This window comes from Malaclemys terrapin, chromosome 13 (assembly GCF_027887155.1).
Source record: "Malaclemys terrapin pileata isolate rMalTer1 chromosome 13, rMalTer1.hap1, whole genome shotgun sequence".
Taxonomy (NCBI): Eukaryota; Metazoa; Chordata; order Testudines; family Emydidae; genus Malaclemys; species Malaclemys terrapin.
In genome coordinates, this window is record NC_071517.1 from 37,192,467 (window position 1) to 37,213,728 (window position 21,262).

The 21,262-nt window shown below is 42.0% G+C and overlaps 2 protein-coding genes across 2 annotated transcripts; both read left to right on the forward strand.

Moving 5' to 3' along the window:
• The first annotated feature begins 980 nt into the window (after window positions 1-980).
• Window positions 981-1,961, forward strand: LOC128847353 (olfactory receptor 2G3-like). Its single transcript, XM_054046744.1, has one exon. It carries the CDS (start codon window positions 981-983, stop codon window positions 1,959-1,961), a length of 981 nt encoding a protein of 326 aa, XP_053902719.1.
• A 10,098-nt stretch (window positions 1,962-12,059) lies between these two features.
• On the forward strand, window positions 12,060-13,040 carry LOC128847354 (olfactory receptor 2G3-like). Its single transcript, XM_054046745.1, has one exon. The coding sequence runs from the start codon at window positions 12,060-12,062 to the stop codon at window positions 13,038-13,040; it is 981 nt and encodes a 326-aa protein (XP_053902720.1).
• The last annotated feature ends 8,222 nt before the right edge of the window (window positions 13,041-21,262 follow it).

A 21,262-nucleotide genomic window follows, 5' to 3' on the forward strand; every position in this document is an offset into this window, starting at 1 on the left:
GGTCTCTGAAACGCTGCATGAAGAGGTGACATCAGAGACTCCAGCTTTTATTATACCTGTTTTTGAGGAAGCACAACCTTTCTCATCAGATTCACAGAAGGTAAAGAATGATGTATATTGTCATGAATAATGTGTAACAGAGATCCTGTGTTTCTGTGAGACATAAAGAACAATTGATCACTGTCCTATTTATAAAAACCTTTTACATGTTTGAAGACTCATCACGTTCCCCTCAGTTTTCTCTTCTCTAGACTAAACATGCCCAATTCTTTCCACCTTTCTTCATAGGTCAGGTTTTCTAAACCTTTTATCATTTTGTTGCTCACTTCTAAATTCTCTCCAATTTGCCCACATATTTCTTATTGTGTGATGGCCAAAACTGAACATAGTCCTCCAGCTGAGACCTTCTCGGTGCTGAGTAGAGCAGAACAATTACCTCCTGTGTCTTACATGCAACACAACAGATGTGTTTGGCTTTGCTTGTTAGTGTGTACAGAAAGCTGTGAGTGATCTCATAGCACCATGAAGACGTTAAGTAACTATGTTTCTCAGCAGATGGCAAGCCAGTTTATAAAGGGCATAAAATATTATTCTGATCTTTTACAGCTGGAGAAAGTGAGGCACGGAATGATATGATTTACTCAAGGTCATGCTGGGTCAGGATTGAAGCCTTGATCTCCTGACTCCCAGTCTTGCCCATTACACTGCACAATGCTAAAGTGAACAGTGTTACTGGGGATAACTGAGGTACTAACCCAGCAAAAGGGTTTGGGGTTAGAGCATGTACGGGGACAGTGATGATATTTGCAGAGCAAAGGTTCAAGAGCAGAAATCCAAGACAACCTGTCTCTCCCTCTATAACCAGATTTAAACATCAACAAAAACAAAGTAACCCCTTCCCCCCAAAGGTATCTATTTCATGTCATATTTCACAAGCTATTATTACTACTTTTTAAATATTATTTTTCTTCCTAGAACCCATGGCAGACACAAAAGAGATAAATCAAACGTCCATCGCAGGATTTATCCTCCTGGGCTTTAGGAATCTCCATGAACTGGAAATTCTTCTCTTCCCGCTGTTTCTGGTGATCTACATTGTGACAGTGGCTGGGAACATCCTCATTGTTGCACTAGTTGTGGCTGATCAGCACCTTCACACCCCCATGTACTTCTTCCTGGGGAACTTGTCCTGCTTGGAGACCTGCTACACCTCCACCATCCTGCCCAGGATGCTTGCAAGTCTCCTGACTGGGAACAAATCCATTTCTGTTAGTGGCTGCCTCATACAATATGATATCTTTGGTTCTCTCTTAGCTACAGAAAGTTGTCTCTTATCAGTGATGTCTTACGATCGGTATTTAGCCATATGCAAACCGCTGCACTATGCAGCATGCATGAATAGTAGATTTTCCTTCCAGCTAGCAGCTGGGTCTTGGCTAAGTGGGTCTGCAGTCAGCACGATCACAGCATGTTGGCTATCACAATTGATTTTCTGTGGCCCCAATGAAATTGACCATTTCCTTTGTGAGTACACCACCTTGATAAAACTGTCCTGCAGTGACACCAGCTTGATGGTTCTTGTGATTTTCCCTCTCTCCTTCATATTCATTCTTCCCCCATTTCTATTAACCCTGACATCTTACATTTATATCATCAGCACTGTCCTGAGAATCTCTTCCAGCACTGGGAGGCAAAAGGCTTTTTCCACCTGCTCCTCTCACCTCATCGTGGTGACAATATTCTATGGGACCCTATTCGTTGTCTACTTGCTCCCAGACGCTGCTGCACTGCGAGCCCTGAACAAAGTGTCCTTCGTCTTCTACACCATCCTGACTCCAATGGTCAATCCCTTCATCTACAGTCTGAGAAACAAGGAGGTCAAGGAGGCCCTGAGAAAAGCTCTAAGTAAGACTATGACTTTTATAACCAATCACAAACTTTTTTCTCAACATTTATTGTAATAAAATGTATATAATGGGAGCTCATCATGTGGTGTAATGTAGCAAACCACAGCGCACATGAGAGCCCTGAATTATTTGAGCTGTTCTATTACCTACAATGAGACCCCTGGTGTGCAGAAGGGCCAGTTTATAAGTAGTGATTGCAGGGCCAGTCTGATGGACCCTGGATCTGCCTGGGGTAATGTGAGCTGAAAGAGCTGCACTGCGAGATGAGCAGAGCATGTCCAGCCCACCCTGAACTGAATTCCACTGATGTCAGTGGGGACTTAAGGGGTTTATTCATGATGAAGTTCCCTACAGTGCACAGGGTCTACGCGAGGTATACGTTGTTTGCAGTGTTGTTATAGCCATGTTTTTCCCCAGGATATTAAAGAGACAAGGTGGGTGAGGTAATATCTTTCATTGGTCCAGCTTCTGCTTGTGAAAGAGACAAGTTTTTGAGTTTACACAAAGGTCTTCTTCAGATCAGGGACAGGTACTCGGCATGTCACAGCTACATACAAATTTTGAAAAGATAAGGCATTAACACATGTTGCAAGAGACTATTTAAGGTGAAGTGGGCAGTTAACTCCTCTCCAGTCATAGGACAAAGAGGGTTAGTGAGTTACAGATTGCTGGAATGAGCCATAAATCCAGTGTCTTTATTAAGGCCATGATTTTTGCTGTGTAGCAGATTTATGAATTTAAGTATCATTAAACAATTACAATCCATACTCACTGGGGACCACATTCTGAATGACATCTTTCCAAAACCCTTCCTTTGGCCTTCAAACACACCCCTGCAACCTCTCCAACCTCATTATCAGAAAAACGCTCCCACAGTCCAGTAGCTGCCAAGTCAAAGAGGCACCAGCCCCTGCCATAACAACAGTTGCAAAATCTGCCGACATATCTCCAGTGCACGATGGTAAACACCCCCCACAATACACATTTCCAGATCCATGGGCCCTACACATGCCTATCACAACATGTGGTGTATCTCAGCCGGTAGGCTTTCTCAGAGCAAGCCCTACCAAATGGCGGGAAGAGGGGACGGCCTCTCTTATAAACTTTAGCCCACTGCTTAGGGCAGTCACCAAGAATATTGGAGACCCCCAGTTCAATTTCCCTCTCTGCCTCGGAGGAAGAAGGGATTTGAACATTGGTTTTCTACATTTTAGATACATGCTCTAACCCCTGGGCAAATGGTAGGCTTGAAGGATTAGAGTTTTATCTATAAATGACCCGTACACATCAATTTTACCGCGCACACACAACATATTGAAAAAAATATTTCCATTGCTAAGAATAGAAATTTACAGAGTAAGTTTCTTACAGGCAAAGTAAGAAAAATGCTGCTTGAGAATTTATTAAAGTTTAATTTAAGCATATTTGTTTTATATATTTTGACACATGATGTTGTCAACGTGTGTTGTAACGGTTGTAAAGCTTTAACTTTTAAAAATCAACATTTCCTGTCATTAAATAATTATTGCCTGACCAAATCTGTTGTGTGACTCACCCTCACAATTTCCCACATCTGTGATAGTTTAAATCAATAAAAATCAGAAAAAGATCCTTAAAACTCATAATTTTGCACAACTGTGAAAATGAAAATTGATAAAAATTGAAAAAAATGCTTAAAAGTACACACTGATATTATACATTGAAATTATAAAAAAATAATAATTGAATTCTGCCAAGCCTAACTAAAAGATATGCTAATATGGTGCTCTTCCAGTCTCTCCTGTTGAACCTGTTTCACTGTGTATAAACAATTAAATATGCACTGGGCCCATAGTGAGCACAAGTGACTTTCTATCCCAGTGGTCAGGTCAGTCATTTGAGAGATGGAAGATCCCTGTTCAAATTCCTTCTCCTGATCAACCAGAGGAGGGAATTGACCTGGGGTCTCCCACAGCCCAGGTGGGTGCCCTAACCACTGGGCTAAATTTTATAAGGGAAGATGCTGCTGTTGCTTCCTTTTCATCCCATGTCTGTTCAGGAGTGCCAGAAGCTCCCTAGAAGTGTGGGGAGGCTACCAGTGCCCGAACCATGGCCCTGCCCCTTCTGCCAAGGCCCCACACCACACCTCCTCTTCCCCCCCAAGACCACGCCCCCATCCCGCTTCTTCTCTGAGGCCCCAACCCCACACTGCCTCTTCTCCTGAGGCTCCAGCCCCACACCACCCCTTCCCTGAGCCCCCGCCCTCATGCCACTTCTTCCCACGAAGGCCCCGCACCTTGCTAGCTCGTATCCACCCCCCTCCTCCTGTCGCTTGCCCTTAAGGCTGGTAAAAAGTGATGGGGCCATGGCCCCCTGACCCCCCCATTCCAGCACCCCTGTGTCCCTCTGGCCATTTTGTGTAGAGTTATGTGTGTTCAGAGCCTGCCTACTGGATGAGGTTTCGCAGGTGAGATATGCTGGGCGACACCTATCTTTACAAGTTTGTGGATCATGCGGGGGCTTCCCGAGATGCATGCCCAGAGGCACATGCCCAGAGGCAAAAAGTAAGACACTTGGGGAATGTTTACAGTGCAAATTTAGGTGCCTAGGGCCAGATTTTTAAAGGTATTTTTAAAGGTCGGGATTTCAATGGGTGTTAGGTGCTTAGATGCTTTTGAAAATCTCACTAAGCAACTAAATACCTTCAAGAATCTGGCCAGAAGTAAGTTTAGGTGCCTACAGAGTTAAGTGGCAGCAAAGTGAGTGTTTGTGGATTGCAGTGGTGCCTAAAACTGCCTAAATCTAGTCTTCAGATGCCTAAGTCCCTTTGTGGAGCTGAGCCTGGGTAACCAGAGGTCACTGGAGTCTTCTTCATTCATTGAAGCAGGAAGCCACTCAAATACTCTGAATTTTAGCTCATTTTCACCTGCTCTGCTGCTACCAGATCTATTTATTGAGACCTTTACAGAATAGCTCTGAGATATTTGTTGTTACTCCAGTTATACATTGATTGAAACTCCTGAAATCAAAGCTATTGTGTTGACATAAAGCAGGGTGTTGAATCAAGGCTAGTATGTTGAAAGTTCAGCAAGAATATCAAATTGTTAATCTTCACATAGGTAGTTAGCTATCATTCCCCCCCATTTTGTAATCAGGAAGATCAAACAGAAATTTATTCTTATTTATCATTTTTAGAACACCACAAATGGTTGCATGGGGATTTAACGTACAATTAAAGAAAAATGTATGTTGCCCCAAAATCATGTTGTGCTAACTACTCTGATTTTGTGTGATAAATTATTATTATTGTTGTCATTACTGTTGCTTCTTTTTATTTTCAATTCATATAATAATTTTATTTTGTTTTTATCACCATGGTAGCTTAAAAACATAACAATACATAAAATTACCAGCCAACCATATAGATAGATAGACCCCAGTCTCAATGTCACCCACTGAATGGTATGCATCTCCCAGTGTCCATTGGGCACCCAGCAACCTTGGTATCCTGGGAAACTCCCAGCCCAGGACCCTCCCCCAGCAGGATACTTTCCAAATGGCAAAATTTGGAAAACAGTAAGAAAGTGGGGGGAGGCTACTTTCTGACCTTCCTCTAACTTTTGCCATTTGGAAAATAATAATAAAGTGCTGAAAATATTACTGTCAGAGATAAAGCAATAATTTCACTTTTAAAGAAAATGCTTTCAACACTTAACAATATTCAGTGTTTGGTGGAAATAGTTTGGAAACAGTAAGCAAGTATGAAAAAAAAAATACTTTCCTATAATACTTTCTTATATTTTCAAAATTTCTTTTAGGAAAATTGGAATTTCCAGACAGGAATCTTTCTAATGGGCATTTTTCTCATAAAATATTTCACAGGAAAAATGCTGATTTTCCCACCAGCTCTACTCAACATCAAGAGTTTTCACATTACCACCAGAAAGAACAGGGAATCTCTCTCCATTCACAGAACAGGTCAAGTGTTCACTTCAGCAATGCTCCACCCACTACTGATCCGCATCTTGTCAGTTAAACATGACCCATGTGCAGTGATAATCAAAGAGTTGTTTGTGAGCCACGTGTTCTACACCGAGCTCTCAGTGATAGGTTCAGAATGCATCATTTGGGGTGAAATATTACCCTCCCCAGAGTGCCAGCATTAGGCCTACACAACACTTCAGCCATATTTTGAGGACTTAACTGGGAGTCAAGGGGTGCACAGGTGTTGTATTGATCTTCTGAACAGCAGTGAGTTTTACCCTTTATGAATTTGGCCTGGTCCAAAGCTCACTGACTTCAATGGGAGTCTCTCCATTGACTTCATTGGGCTTTGGCTCTTTCCCTAATAGGATTGATAGACTCAGGAGTTGGCCAAAGGATCCGTGAGAAAAATTCTTTTTTGTACTGTACCTAGAATGGAGAAATTGGAGAACAACCATCCAACTGGCCTACTTTATATGGACCAATTCTAGGAAGGAGAGGGAAGTATGAATGTCCATTGGCTTGCCCAACTTGTGCAATCATTCACACCTCTGAATGAGAATATAAATGCTCAGAACCTATTTCTCCTCTGACTTAGGCCTCTGATGGCAGTGCAGTCGCTTCTGATTTACACTGGTGTCAATCAGAGAAGAATCAGGCGCTATCATTCTGCTCTGGTAGCATTTTACATCAGCTCTGTAATTGCTTTGTACAAGTGTAATTGACTAGAGAAGATACAAGGCCATGGAGATTCATGGCATCATACTCCATGGTTTCTTTCAAACCTTGGCCAAACAGGGCAGGGATAAATGAAAATACAGAGGAATTTTCCTCACGCATAGACACCTGTAACATGAAGGAATGACTGAACCACCAGCTTACCTTGTCACAGTCAACCAAACATTCATAATTAAATTAATAGCATTTGGTCAACATTAACCTTAATGGTGAAATGAACCTAGACGTGATTCTGTCCATATCCCCTTCCCAGATCCATGCAAGCCTTTCCCAATAAATACTGGTATCTAGAAGACAATCATATACACATGTGGTCTCCAATACAGTGATTTTACATAGAGAACATTAACATTATTTTCCAAAATTAGATATTTCAATAACATTCTTCATTGCAGTTTTGAGTTGAAATGAAAACAATGAAAGCCTATTTATATTAAATGCAGATGATTTTTGTGATTTTTTTTCCAGTGTTTCAATCAGCTACAGAGATGATCATTAGTTCTGAAACTTTGATGACTTTTTTTGGCCAACATTTCTAATTCCAAGGCACACAAAAATTTGACCAAACAGTAACATTTTATGTGTTTCTTTGTGCAGTTTTTGGACACTAGTTCAACCATAGCATTGAATGCCATTGACTTCAAAGGAGCTACTCCAGATTTGCACAGTTGTGTAACTGATATCAGAAAAAAGACACGTATCCAAATTACTTTCTATGAGAAAATATTTTTCTCTTCATCATGTCCCCTCAGAGCCTCTTTCACCTCCTTGTTCCTCAGGCTGTAGATAAAGGGGTTCAAGGTGGGGGTGACAGTTGTGTATATCAGAGATAGCACCTTGTTGCTGTCTGGTAAGTTAATGGAGTTGGGTCTTAAATAGATCAGACTGCTGCACCCATAATACAATGTCACCACAATGAGGTCTGAGAAGCAGGTGGAGAAGGCTTTGTGTCTGTCTTCAGCCGATGCCATCTTTAAGACGATGGAGATAATAAAGATATAGGACAAAAGGATGAGAGTAAATGGAGTGAAGATGACCAGTATAGCAGCTGAGAGGTGTCAATGCAAGAAAGCTTCATCAATGGAGGAATGTCACAGAAGAAATAGTTAATCTTATTGGATACACAAAATGGCAAGGTGAAAACCCAGACTATCTGTATGAGGGACACCACATTACCATTGAACCATGAGAGAACTGCCAATGAAAGGCAGACCATCCTGTTCATGATGAGCCTGTGGGTTGAATACGACCACATAGCGGTGTCATAAATATAAAGAAAGGGTAGCATAAAATCCCTCCTTGGAAGATGTACTGAATCGCTTTACCTGTAAGGGGTTAAGTAGCTCAAATCACCTGCTGGCGCCTGACCAGAGGGACCAATGCGAAAAGAAGATACTTTCAAATCTGAGGGGAGGGGGGAAGACTGTTTGTGGCTCTCTTTGTTTTGTTCCCTCTCCGGACAGAGGGAGAGACCAAGCAGGTACAACTCCTGCCATGCAGGCAGGGGACTGGACTCGATGACCTCTCGAGGTCCCTTCCAGTCCTATAATCTATGAATCTATGAATCTCCTGAAAAAATACCTGGAATAATCCATCTAAAATTACATAAATTGTAAGTAAGGCAAGGAATTGCGTTAGGTTATCTTTTGTTTTGGCTTGTGAATTTTCCTATGCTACGGAGGTAGTTTTATTCTTGTTTTTGTAACTGTGAAGCTGAGCCCAGTGGGGAATCCTTTGTGTTTTAAATCTTTTTATTACCCTGTAAATTTACCTTCCATCCTGATTTTGCAGGTGTGATTATTTTACTTATTTCCTTATAAATAAAGTTCTTCTTTTAAGAACCTGATTGATTTTCAGTGTCCTAAATACAAAGGGTCTGGTCTGTGCTCACATTGCTAACCAACTGGTTGGTATATTATTCTCAAGCCTCCTCAGGAAAGGGGAGTGAATGGCCTTGGGGGGATATTTTGGGGGGATAGGGATTCCAAGTGACCCTTCCCTGGATTTTTGTATAAATCACTTGGTGGTGGCAGCAATACCGTCCAAGGACAGGGAAAGGAATTTGTGCCTTTGGGAAGTTTTAACCTAAGCTAGTAAAATATTAGCTTAGGGGGTCTTTCATGCAGGTTCCCACATCTATACCCCAGAGTTCAGATTGGGGGGGGAAGGAACCCTGACAAGCGGTCATACTCCATGGCAGCCAGAAGGAAGCACTCAGAGGCCTGGGTTCCCCGACCAGGCTCCCGAGGATGGTGCCACGAAGACCCCCCAGAGATGAACTGGAAGGCCAATAAAGCCTCGAGTCAGGATGAAGACCTGGTGTGAAACCACTGGACTACTGAGGAGCTAGACTGACTTCAGCTGACTTGGAAGGAGGGCTGAGTTACGAAAAGTAGACCACAGCATGGCCAGAGTGACAGTCAGCATGGAGTGCCAAAGAAGAAGACGACCTTGCTATGCCATGCCCAGCCATGAGGAGGCACGCCAGCCAGGGAGACACACTTCTAGAAAAGTTGATTAACCATTGGAACAAGCTACCAAGGGAAGTGGTGAATTCTCCATCTCTTGGTATCTCCAGATCAAGACCAGATGCTTTTCTGAAAGTTGCTTTAACCAAGCACAAGTTATTGGGCTAAATACTGGGCTAACTGGGTGAAATGTAATGTCCTGCTATGTACAGGAGCTCAGAGAAGATAATACAATGTCCCTGCTGGCCTAAGATTGGTGAATCTATGAACCCTCTGCTAAAGCAGTTGGTACTAGATAATTCAGAGACAGGAGAGTGGACAAGGTGGATGACTGGCCTCCTCTAGAATAACAATTCCTATGTTCCTGAGAACTGGTCAAGAGAAACACCTCCTTTGATGTTAGACATTTTCCTGTCTCCATAACTATTCCTTTGAAGCTAGAAGTTGTCCTACCTCCAAAACTTTCTCACTGAGGTTAGGAGTTCATGTATTAAACTTGTTTGAAAGTTCTAAAAATAAAATGTAGCATTAACGCTGCCTTTGCGGTAGTTGTAAATTCCCATTAGCATAAATTTCCAGGGAATCGTTTCACTCTCATATAACGAATCAGAGAAGGCATTCACTTTTTGGGATCAGATAAAAGCCAGTTTTGCCAAGCAGGAGAATAGAACAGGCGATCCTCTGTACAACTCTTAGGTCTCTTTACTGAGGTCCATGAAAAAATGGTGATAGACTCTGGATCCTGGATCCTCATCTCGGAAAGGCTGTATGAAGGGGTGACATCAGAGACTCCAGCTTTTATTATATCTGTTTTTGTGGAAGCACAACCTTTCTCATCAGATTCACAGAAGGTAAAGAATGATGTATATTGTCATGAATAATGTGTAACAGAGATCCTGTGTTTCTGTGAGACACGCCCTGAACAGACAGTTTTAGATGTATATAGAACACCCTCGATTTACTCAAAGTCAGCCCTAGCCAGAGCTAGATGGCAGGAAATTGTGAGGATTTATGAGAATTGTGCCTCCCCAGTCATTCACTGCATAAAAGCCAACCTCCATGATCAATTCTGGTTAAAGCCCTTCGGCAGTGAGACCCCAGATGGAGGGAGAGAAGGTAGAAACTCAAAAAATAAACTTATTCTGAGGGTAACATAGTTAATGAATGTAGACAAAAACAAATGTAACAAATTCAGTAGGAGGAACAATCCTTAGAATAGGAAATCTTAAATGAGGTATCTAGCTAGCTAACTGTCTGTCTGCCCATCTGTCGCTATCTATCCTTCCCTCCACTATCTAGCTTTATTTCTGCCTGTCTATCTGGCAGTGTGTCTCTCCGTCCCCTTCATCTATCTATCTATCTATCTATCTATCTCTCTATCTATCTATCTAACTTCATTTACTTGCTATCAGAGTGATTTCTAAGTTACAAAAGATAAAAGCAACCCTAAAACACACAAGTTTACAGTTCAATATGACTGCAAAAAATGCAATGTCTAGAAGATATGAAGAAGAAATAGGCAAGTATTAAAATGAATATTGTATTGTGTCTGATATTTGCATGGCTAGTATTTGTAATCCTGTTAAAACTCCCTGAACAAAGACATAGAATAACAAACAAACAACTAATATTGTACTGCTTAACTCAAAATTCGCATACAAATTCATCAGTAACTAAGGCATCAGGAAAAAATTCAGATCTGCTTGTGACAAGGATGTAGAATAATAAATCATAGAACTGAAGGGCTGGAAAGTATCTTGAGAGGTCACCTAGTTCATCCCCCTGTGCTGACCATCTAGGCCATCTTTGACAGGTGTTTGTCAAAGCTGCTTTTAAAAAATCAAATAATGGGGATTCCACAACCTGCCTTGTAACCTGTTCTGGGGCTTCCCTATTCTTAGAGTTAGAAAGTTTATCTACTGTCTAAACTAAATCTCCCTTGCTGAAGATAAAGTTGATTCCTTCTTGTGCGACCATCAGTGGACATAAAGAACAATTGATCATTGTACTCTTTATAACAACCTTTTACATGTTTGAAGACTCATCAGGTTCCCCCCAGTTTTCTCTTCTCTAGACTAAACATGCCCAATTCTTTCCACCTTTCCTCATAGAGGGGAGGGATAGCTCAATGGTTTGAGCACTGGCCTGCTAAACCCAGGGTTATGAGCTCAATCCTGGAGGGGGCCACTTTAGGATCTGGGGCAAAATCAGTACTTGGTCTTACTAGTGAAGGTAGGGGGTTGGACTTGATGACCTTTCAAGGTCCCTTCCAGTTCTAGGAGATAGGATATCTCCATTAATTAATATGTAAAGATACATTGAGTTTTCTAAACCTTTCATCATTTTGTTGCTCACTTCTAGATTCTCCCCAATTTGTCCATGTATTTCTTATTGTGTGATGGTCAAAACTGAACATAGTCCTCCAGCTGAGACCTTCTCGGTGCTGAGTAGAGGAGAACAATTACCTCCTGTGTCTTACATACAACACAACAGATGTGTTTGGCTTTGCTTGTTAGTGTGTACAGAAAGCTGTGAGAGGTCTCATCGCACAATGTTCAGTAACTATGTTTCTCAGCAGATGGCGAGTCAGTTAATAAAGGGCATAAAATATTATTCTGATCTTTTACAGCTGGAGAAAGTGAGGCACAGAATGATATGATTTGCTCAAGGTCATGCGGGTCAGGATTGAAGCCTTGATCTCCTGACTCCCAGTCTTGCCCATTACATTGCACAATGCTAAAGTGAACAGTGTTACTGGGGATAACTGAGGTACCAACCCAGCAAACAGGTTTGGGGTTAGAGCATGTACAGGGACATTGATGATATTTGCAGAGCAAAGGTTCAAGAGCAGAAATCCAAGACAACCTGTCCCTCCCTCTATAACCAGATTTAAACAACAATTAAAACAAAGGTATCTGTTTCATGTCATTTTTCACAAGCTATTATTACTACTTCTTAAATATTATTTTTCTTGCTAGAACCCATGGCAGACACAAAAGAGAGAAATCAAACATCCATCACAGGATTTATCCTCCTGGGCTTTAGGAATCTCCATGAACTGGAAATTCTTCTCTTCCCGCTGTTTCTGGTGATCTACATTGTGACAGTGGCTGGGAACATCCTCATTGTTGCACTAGTTGTAACTGATCAGCACCTTCACACCCCCATGTACTTCTTCCTGGGGAACTTGTCCTGCTTGGAGACCTGCTACACCTCCACCATCCTGCCCAGGATGCTTGCAAGTCTCCTGACTGGGAACAAATCCATTTCTGTTAGTGGCTGCCTCATACAATTTGATATCTTTGGTTCTCTCTTAGCTACAGAAAGTTGTCTCTTATCAGTGATGTCTTACAATCGGTATTTAGCCATATGCAAACCACTGCAATATGCAGTCCGCATGAATAGTAGATTTTCCTTCCAGCTAGCAGCTGGGTCTTGGCTAAGTGGGTCTGCAGTCAGCACCATTACAGCATGTTGGCTATCACAATTGATTTTCTGTGGCCCCAATGAAATTGACCATTTCCTTTGTTATTACACCACCTTGATAAAACTGTCCTGCAGTGACACCAGCTTGATGGTTCTTGTGATTTTCCCTCTCTCCTTCATATTCATTCTTCCCCCATTTCTATTAACCCTGACATCTTACATTTATATCATCAGCACTGTCCTGAGAATCTCTTCCAGCACTGGGAGGCAAAAGGCTTTTTCCACCTGCTCCTCTCACCTCATCGTGGTGACAATATTCTATGGGACCCTATTCATTGTCTACTTGCTCCCAGACACTGCTGCACTGCAAGACCTGAACAAAGTGTCCTCTGTCTTCTACACCATGCTGACTCCCATGGTCAATCCCCTCATCTACAGCCTGAGAAACAAGGAGGTCAAGGAGGCCCTGAGAAAAGCTTTAAGTAAGACTGTGACTTTTATAACCAATCAAAAACTTTTTTCTCGACATTTATTGTGAAATTGCAATAAAATATATATAATGGGAGCTCATCAAGCAGTGTAATGTAGCAAACCACTGTGCATGTGAGAGCCCTGAATTATTCGAGCTGTTCTATTACCTACAGTGAGACCCCTGGTGTGCGGAAGGGCCAGTTTATAAGTAATGACTGCAGGGCCAGGTATTCGCTAACACATAAGGCACATTCTGGATGGACCCTGGATCTGACTGGGGTAATGTGAGCTAAAAGAGTTGGACTGTGAGATGGGCAGAGCATGTCCAGCCCACCCTGAACTGAACTCCACCAATGTCAGTGGGGAATTAAAGGATTTATTCATGATGAAGTTCCCTACAGTGCAGAGGGTCTACATGAAGTATACGATGTTTGCACTATTGTTGTAGCCGTGTTTTCCCCCAGGATATTAAAGAGACAAGGTGGGTGAGGTAATATCTTTTATTTGTCCAGCTTCTGCTGGTGAAAGAGACAAGCTTCTGAGTTTACACAGAGCTCTTCTTCAGATCAGGGACAGGTACTCGGCATGTCACAGCTACATACAAATGTGGAACAGATAAGGCATTAACACATGTTGCAAGAGGATATTCAAGGTGAAGTGGGCAGTTAACACCTCTCCAGTCACAGGACAAAGAGGGTTAGTGAGTTACAGATTGCTGGAATGAGCCATAAATCTAGTGTCTTTATTAAGGCCATGATTTTTGCTGTGTAGCAGATTTATGAATTTAAGTATCATTAAACAATTACAACCCATACTCACTGGGGACCACATCCTGAATGACATCTTTCCGAACTCCTTCCTTTGGGCTTCAAACACACCCCTGCAACCTCTACAACCTCATTATCAGAAGCAAGTTCCCCACAGACCAGGAGCCACCAACTCAAAGAGGCACCAGCCCCTGCTATAACAACAGATGTGAAACCTGCTGACATATCTCCACTGCCATGATGATCAACACCTACCACAACACATGTTTCCAGATCCATGGGACATACACATGGCTATCACAACATGTGGCATACCTCAGCTGGTAGGCTTTCTCAGAGCAAGCCCTACCAAATGGCGGGGAGTGGAGAAGACCTCTCTTATAAACTTTAGCCCACTGCTTAGGGCACTCACTAAGAATATTGGAGACCCCCAGTTTAATTTTAAACATTGGTTTTCTACATTTTAGATACATGCTCTAACCCCAGGGCAAGAGATAGGCTTGAAGAATTAGATTTTTATCTGTAAATGACCCGTACACATCAATTTTACCGCACACACACAAAATAATGAAAACAAATTTCCATTGATAAAAATAGAAATTTACAGATAGGCAAAGTAAGAAAAATGCTGCTTGAGAATTTATTAGTGTTTGATTTATGTATATTTCCTTGTATATGTTGACACGTGATGTTGTCAACGTGTGTTGTAACGGTTGTAAAGCTTTAACTTTTAAAAATCAACATCTCCTGTCATTAAATAATTATTGTCTGACCAACTCTGTTGTGTAACTCACCGTCACAATTTCCCACACCTGTGATTGTATAAATCAATAAAAATCAGAAAAAAAATCCTTAAAACGCATAATTTTGTGCAACCGTGAAAATGAAAATTGATAAAAATAAAAAAAAATGGTTAAAAGTACACACTGATATTATACGTTGAAATTATTTAAAAAAAATTGAATTCTGCCAAGACTAACTAAAGGATATCTTAATATGGTGCTCTTCCAGTCTCTCCTGTTGAAGCTGTTTCCCTGTGTATAACCAATTAAATATGCACTGGGCCCATACTGAGCGGAAGTGACTCTGTATCCCAGTCATCAGGTCAGTCATCTGAGAGATGGAAGATCCCTGTTCAAATTCCTTCTCCTGATCAACCAGAGGAGGGAATTGACCTGGGGTCTCCAACAGCCCAGGTGGGTGCCCTAACCACTGGAATAATTTTTATAAGGGAAGATGCTGCTGTTGCTTCCTTTTCCTCCCATGTCCCTAAAAGACCACCAGAAGCTCCCTAGAAGTTGGGGTGCTACCATTTCTGGAACCATGGCCCTGCCCCTTCTGCCCAAGCCCCGCCCCCACACTGCCTCTTTCCTGAGGCCCCACCCCTACACTGCCTCTTACCCCAAGGCCCCGCCTCTACACCACCCTTTCACCCGAGACCCCACCCTCATGCCGCACCTTCCCACACAACCTCTTCCCCCGAAGGCCCTGCACATTGCTCATTCTTCTCTGCCCCCATCCCCCTCTCACTTGCCCTTAACTCCAGTAAAAAATGATGGGTCCCCTGGTCCCCCCTATTCCAGCACCCCTGTGTCCCTCTGGCCATTTTGTGTAGAGTTATGTGTGTTCAGAGCCTGCCTACTGGATGAGGTTTCGCAGGTGAGATATGCTGGGCGACACCTATCTTTACAAGTTTGTGGATCATGCTGGGGCTTCCCGAGATGCATGCCCAGAGGCACATGCCCAGAGGCAAAAAGTAAGACACTTGGGGAATGTTTACAGTGCAAATTTAGGTGCCTAGGGCCAGATTTTTAAAGGTATTTTTAAAGGTTCGGATTTCAATGGGTGTTAGGTGCTTAGATGCTTTTGAAAATCTCACTAAGCAACTAAATACCTTCAAGAATCTGGCCAGAAGTAAGTTTAGGTGCCTACAGAGTTAAGTGGCAGCAGAGCGAGTGTTTGTGGATTGCAGTGGTGCCTAAAACTGCCTAAATCTAGTCTTCAGATGCCTAAGTCCCTTTGTGGAGCTGAGCCTGTGTAACCAGAGGTCACCGGAGTCTTCTTCATTCATTGAAGCAGGAAGCCATTCATATTCTATGAATTTTAGCTCATTTTCACCTGGTCTGCTGCTACCAGATCTATTTATTGAGACCTTTACAGAATGGCTCTGAGATATTCATGTGTTACTCCAGTTATACATTGATTGAAACTCCTGAAATCAAAGCTGTTGTGTTGACATAAAGCAGGGTGCTGAATCACGGATAGTATGTTGAAAGTTCAGCCAGAATATCAAAGTGTTAATCTTCACCTGGGTAGATAATTATCATTTTCCCCATTTTGTAATCAGGAAGATCAAACAGCAAATTATTCTTATTTAGCATTTCTAGAACACCACAAATGGTTGCATGGGGATTTAACATACAAATAAAGAAAAAAATGTTTTGCCTCAAAATCATGTTGTGCTAACTAATCTGATTTTGTATGATTGATTAATATTATTGTTGTTGTTACTGTTGTTGTTTTTTATTTTTAATTCATATAATAATATTTTATTTTGTTTTAATCATGATGGTAGTTTAAAAACATGACAATACATAAAATTACAAGCCAGCCATATATATATAGATAGACCCCAGTCTCAATGTCACCCACTGAATGGCACATATCTCCCAATGTCCATTGGGCACCCAGCTCTCTTGGTCTCCTGGGAAACTCCCAGCCCAGGAGCCTCCCCCTAGCAGGATATTTTCCAAATGGCAAAATTTGGAAAAGGATAAGAAAGTTGGGGGGGGAAGGCCCTACTATTTGACCTCCCTCTAACTTTTGCCATTTGGAAAATAATAATTAAGCGCTGAAAATATTACTGTCAGAGATAAAGCAATATCTTCACTTTTAATGAAAATGCTTTTAACACTTAACAATATTCAGTGTTAAGTGGAAATAGTTTGGAATCAGTAAGAAAGTATGAAAAAAACAATACTTTCCTATAATACTTTCCTATGTTTTCAAAATTTCTTTTAGGAAAATTGGAATTTCCAGACAGGAATCTTTCTAATGGGGATATTTCCCATTAAATTTTTCACAGGAAAAATGCTGATTTTCCCACCAGCTCTACTCAACAATATTACCCTCCCCAGAGTGCCAGCATTAGGCCTACACAACACTTCAGCCATATTTTGAGGATTTAACTGGGAGTCAAGTAGTTCACAGGTCTTGTATTGATCTTCTGAACAGAAGTGAGTTTCACCCTTTAAGAATTTGGGCCTGGTCCAAAGCTCACTGACTTCAATGGGAGTCTCTCCATTGACTTCATTGGGCTTTGGTTCCTTCCCGACCAGGAAAACCAAGAAATGTGCTGCTTGCCAGGAGCTAGGATTCACAATGTGATGGAGAGACGGTCGAGACTCATCAAGCCCTCGGATCGCTACCGCTTCCTGCTTCTCCATGTGGGCACCAATGATACTGCCAAGAATGACTTTGAGTAGATTACTGAAGACTACATGGATCTGGGAAGAAAGATAAAGCAGTCTGAGGCACAAATGGTGTTCTCGTCCATCCTCCCTGTAGAAGGAAAAGGCACTGGTAGAGACCGTCGAATCATGTAAGTCAATGAATGGCTATGCAGGTGGTGTTGGAGAGAAGGCTTTGGATTCTTTGACCAAAGAATGGGATGATGTTCCAAGAAAAAGGACTGCTAAGCAAAGACGGGCTCCACCTAACGAAAAGAGGGAAGAGCATCTTCGCAAGCAGGCTGGCTAACCTACTGAGGAGGGCTTTAAATTAGGTTCACCGGGGGAAGAAGACCAAAGCCCTGAGGTAAGTGGAATACCAGTAAGAAGCATGAGCAGGAATGCACAAGGGGGAGGACTCCTGCCTCATACTGAGAAAGCAGGATGATCAGCAAGTTATCGTAAGTGACTATACACAAATGCAAGAAGCCGGGGAAACAAGCAGGGAGAACAGGAAGACCTGGCACAGTCAAGGAATTATAATGTGATTGGAATAACAGAGACTTGGTGGGATAACTCACATGACTGGAGTACTGTCATGGATGGCTCTAAACTGTTCAGGAAGGACAGGTGGGGGAGTTGCATTGTATGTAAGAAAGCAGTATGACTTCTCAGAGCTCCGATATGAAACTGCAGAAAAACCTGAGAGTCTCTGCATTAAGTTTAGAAGTGTGAGCAACAAGGGTGATGTCATGGCTATAGACCACCAGACCAGGAGGATGAGGTGGACGAGACTTTCTTCAGGCAACTAACAAAAGTTACTAGATCACAGGCCCTGGTTCTTATGGGGGACTTCAATCACCCCAATAGCTGCTGGGAGAGCAATACAGCAGTGCACAGACAATCCAGGAAGTTTTTGGAATGTGTAAGGGACAATTTCCTGGAGCAAGTGCTGGAGGAACCAACTAGGGGCAGAGATCTTCTTGACCTGCTGCTCACGAACAGGGAAGAATTAGTAGGGGAAGCAAAAGTGAATGGGTACCTGGGAGGCAGTGACCATGAGATGGTCGAGTTCAGGATCCTGACACAAGGAAGAAAGGAGAGCAGCAGAATATGGACCCTGGACTTCAGAAAAGCAGACTTTGACTCTCTCAGGGAACTGATGGGCAGAGTCCCTTGAGAGAATAACATGAAGGGGAAAGGAGTCTAGGAGAGCTGGCTGTATTTTAAAGAATCCTTATTGAGGTTGCAGGAACAAACCACCCCAATGTGTAGAAAGAATAGTAAATATGGCAGGCAACCAGCTTGGCTTAACAGTGAAATCCTTGCTGATGTTAAACACAAAAAAGCTTACAAGAAGTGGAAGACTGGACAAATGACCAGGGAGGAGTATGAAAATATTGCTCAGGCATGCAGGAGTGAACTCAGGAAGGCTAAATCACACTAGGAGTTGCAGCTAGCAACGGATGTTAAAAGTAATAAGAAGGGTTTCTTCAGGTATGTTAGCAACAACAAGAAGGTCAAGGAACGTGTGGGCCCCTTACTGAATGAGGGAGGCAACCTAGTGACAGAGGATTTGGAAAAAGCTAATGTACTCAATGCTTTTTTTTTTTTTTGCCTCTGCCTTCACGAACAAGGTCAGCTCCCAGACTACTGCACTAGACTGCACATCATGGGGAGGAGGTGACCAGCCCTCTGTGGAGAAAGAAGTGGCTCAAGACTGTTTAGAAAAGCTGGATGAGCACAGGTCCATGGGGCTGGATGCGCTGCATCCGAGGGTGCTAAAGGAGTTGCTGAATGTGATTCAAAAGCCATTGGCCATTACACTGCTCTACAGCCAAAATGCTTCTGAAATAAATGTAGTCAAACTTTACTAATTCTGGGTCACTGAGAATGAAAATGATGCTTAAAATTGTTGATTGGCTCTAGTTTTCAAGATATGCTATTGGGTCAGTATATACAACCCTTGACTTGGGAATGGCGGAGGATAAGTGAGTTATAAAGGGAAGGGATCTCAATTTAAACCAGAAATGACTAAAATACATCTTTGACTGGATCTATGAATAAATCTATGACTGGGTTTGGACAGTACTTGCTTTTTAGGCAAAACAATGAATGATGCAATCTGAAGCTGGTATTGCGTCATACATGATATGAATTGCATCAGGTTATTCCTAGAAGTCATGGATGATGCAATCATAACGAAGCTTACATCACTCTGCTGAACAAATTGCCCTATATCAGCTCTAGAAATCATACAGAGTCATGCTCTCTTATTTGTCAGTGTTTGATTTTGCAAAGGGACACATTTCTGTTTAGCCAAAGTGAGCAGAGATGCCTCATACTTGTGTGAACAGTGCAGATAACTTCTGCTATGTTTGTGGTGAAGTGACTTTTGCATCACAAAAGCTCAGTATAACCACTATGGTTAAGAAAGCCTATCACCTTTATTAAGGCTGCAAAATTGGAGATCAGGACAAGAGGTGGGCCCCACACATATGCTGCAACACTTGTGCAACAAATCTTCGCCAGTGGTTGAACAGGAAAAGGAGATCTATGCCTTTTGCAGTGCCAATGATTTGGAGAGAGCCAACAGATCATACCAGCAATTGTTACTTCTGTATGGTGCCTCCAGTTGGGAAAGGTGTGTCAAAGAAGAAAAAGTGGACTGTGCATTATCCAAACATTCCATCAGCTATACGCCCAGTACCCCACGGAGAAGGACTGCTGGTTCAATCTGCTGGCAGTGTTCCTACTTATATAGCCTACTTATATAAGGGGGTTCCAAAGAGGATGGATCTAGACTGTTCTCAGTGGTACCAGATGACAGAATAAGGAGTAATGGTCTCAAGTTGCAATGGGGGGAGGTTTAGGTTGGATATTAGGAAACACTATTTCACTAGGAGGGTAGTGAAGCACTGGAATGGGTTACCTGGGGAGGTGGTGGAATCTCCTTCATTGGAGGTTTTTAAGGTCAGGCTTGACAAAGCCCTTACTGGGATGATTTAGTTGGGGGTTGGTCTTGCTTGAGCAGGGGGTTGTACTAGATGACCTCCTGAGGTCTTTTCCAAACTTGATATTCTATGATTCTATGATTCCCTAATAGGATTGAGAGACTCAGGAGTTGGCCGAAGGGTCTGTGGAGAAAAATTCTTTTTTGTAGTGTACCTGGAGTGGAGAAATTGGAGAACAACCAGTCCTCTGGCCTACTTTATATGGACAAATTCTAGGAAGGGGAGGGAACTATGAATGTCCACTGCCTTGCAACTTGTGCAATCATTCACACTTCTGAATGAGAATATAAATGCTCAGAACCTATTTCTCCTCTGACTTAGGCCTCTGATCGCAGTGCAGTCGCTTCTGATTTACACTGGTGTCAATCAGAGAAGAATCAGGCGCTATCATTCTGCTCTGGTAGCATTTTACATCAGCTCTGTAATTGCTTTGTACAAGTGTAATTGACTAGAGAAGATACAAGGCCATGGAGATTCATGGCATCATACTCCATGGTTTCTTTCAAACCTTGGCCAAACAGGGCAGGGATAAATGAAAATACAGAGGAATTTTCCTCACGCATAGACACCTGTAACATGAAGGAATGACTGAACCACCAGCTTACCTTGTCACAGTCAACCAAACATTCATAATTAAATTAATAGCATTTGGTCAACATTAACCTTAATGGTGAAATGAACCTAGACGTGATTCTGTCCATATCCCCTTCCCAGATCCATGCAAGCCTTTCCCAATAAATACTGGTATCTAGAAGACAATCATATACACATGTAGTCTCCAATACAACGATATTACATAGAGAACATTACCATTATTTTCCAAAATTAGATATTTCAACAACAACTTCATTGCAATTTTGAGTTGAAATGAAAACAATGAAAGCCTATTTATATTAAATGCAGATGATTTTTTGTGATTTTTTTCAGTGTTTCAATCAGCTATGGAGATGATAATTATTTCTGAAACTTTGATGATGTTTTTTGGCCAACATTTCTAATTCCAATGCACACAAAAATTGGACAGAACATTAACATTTTATGTGTTTCTTTTTTGCAGTT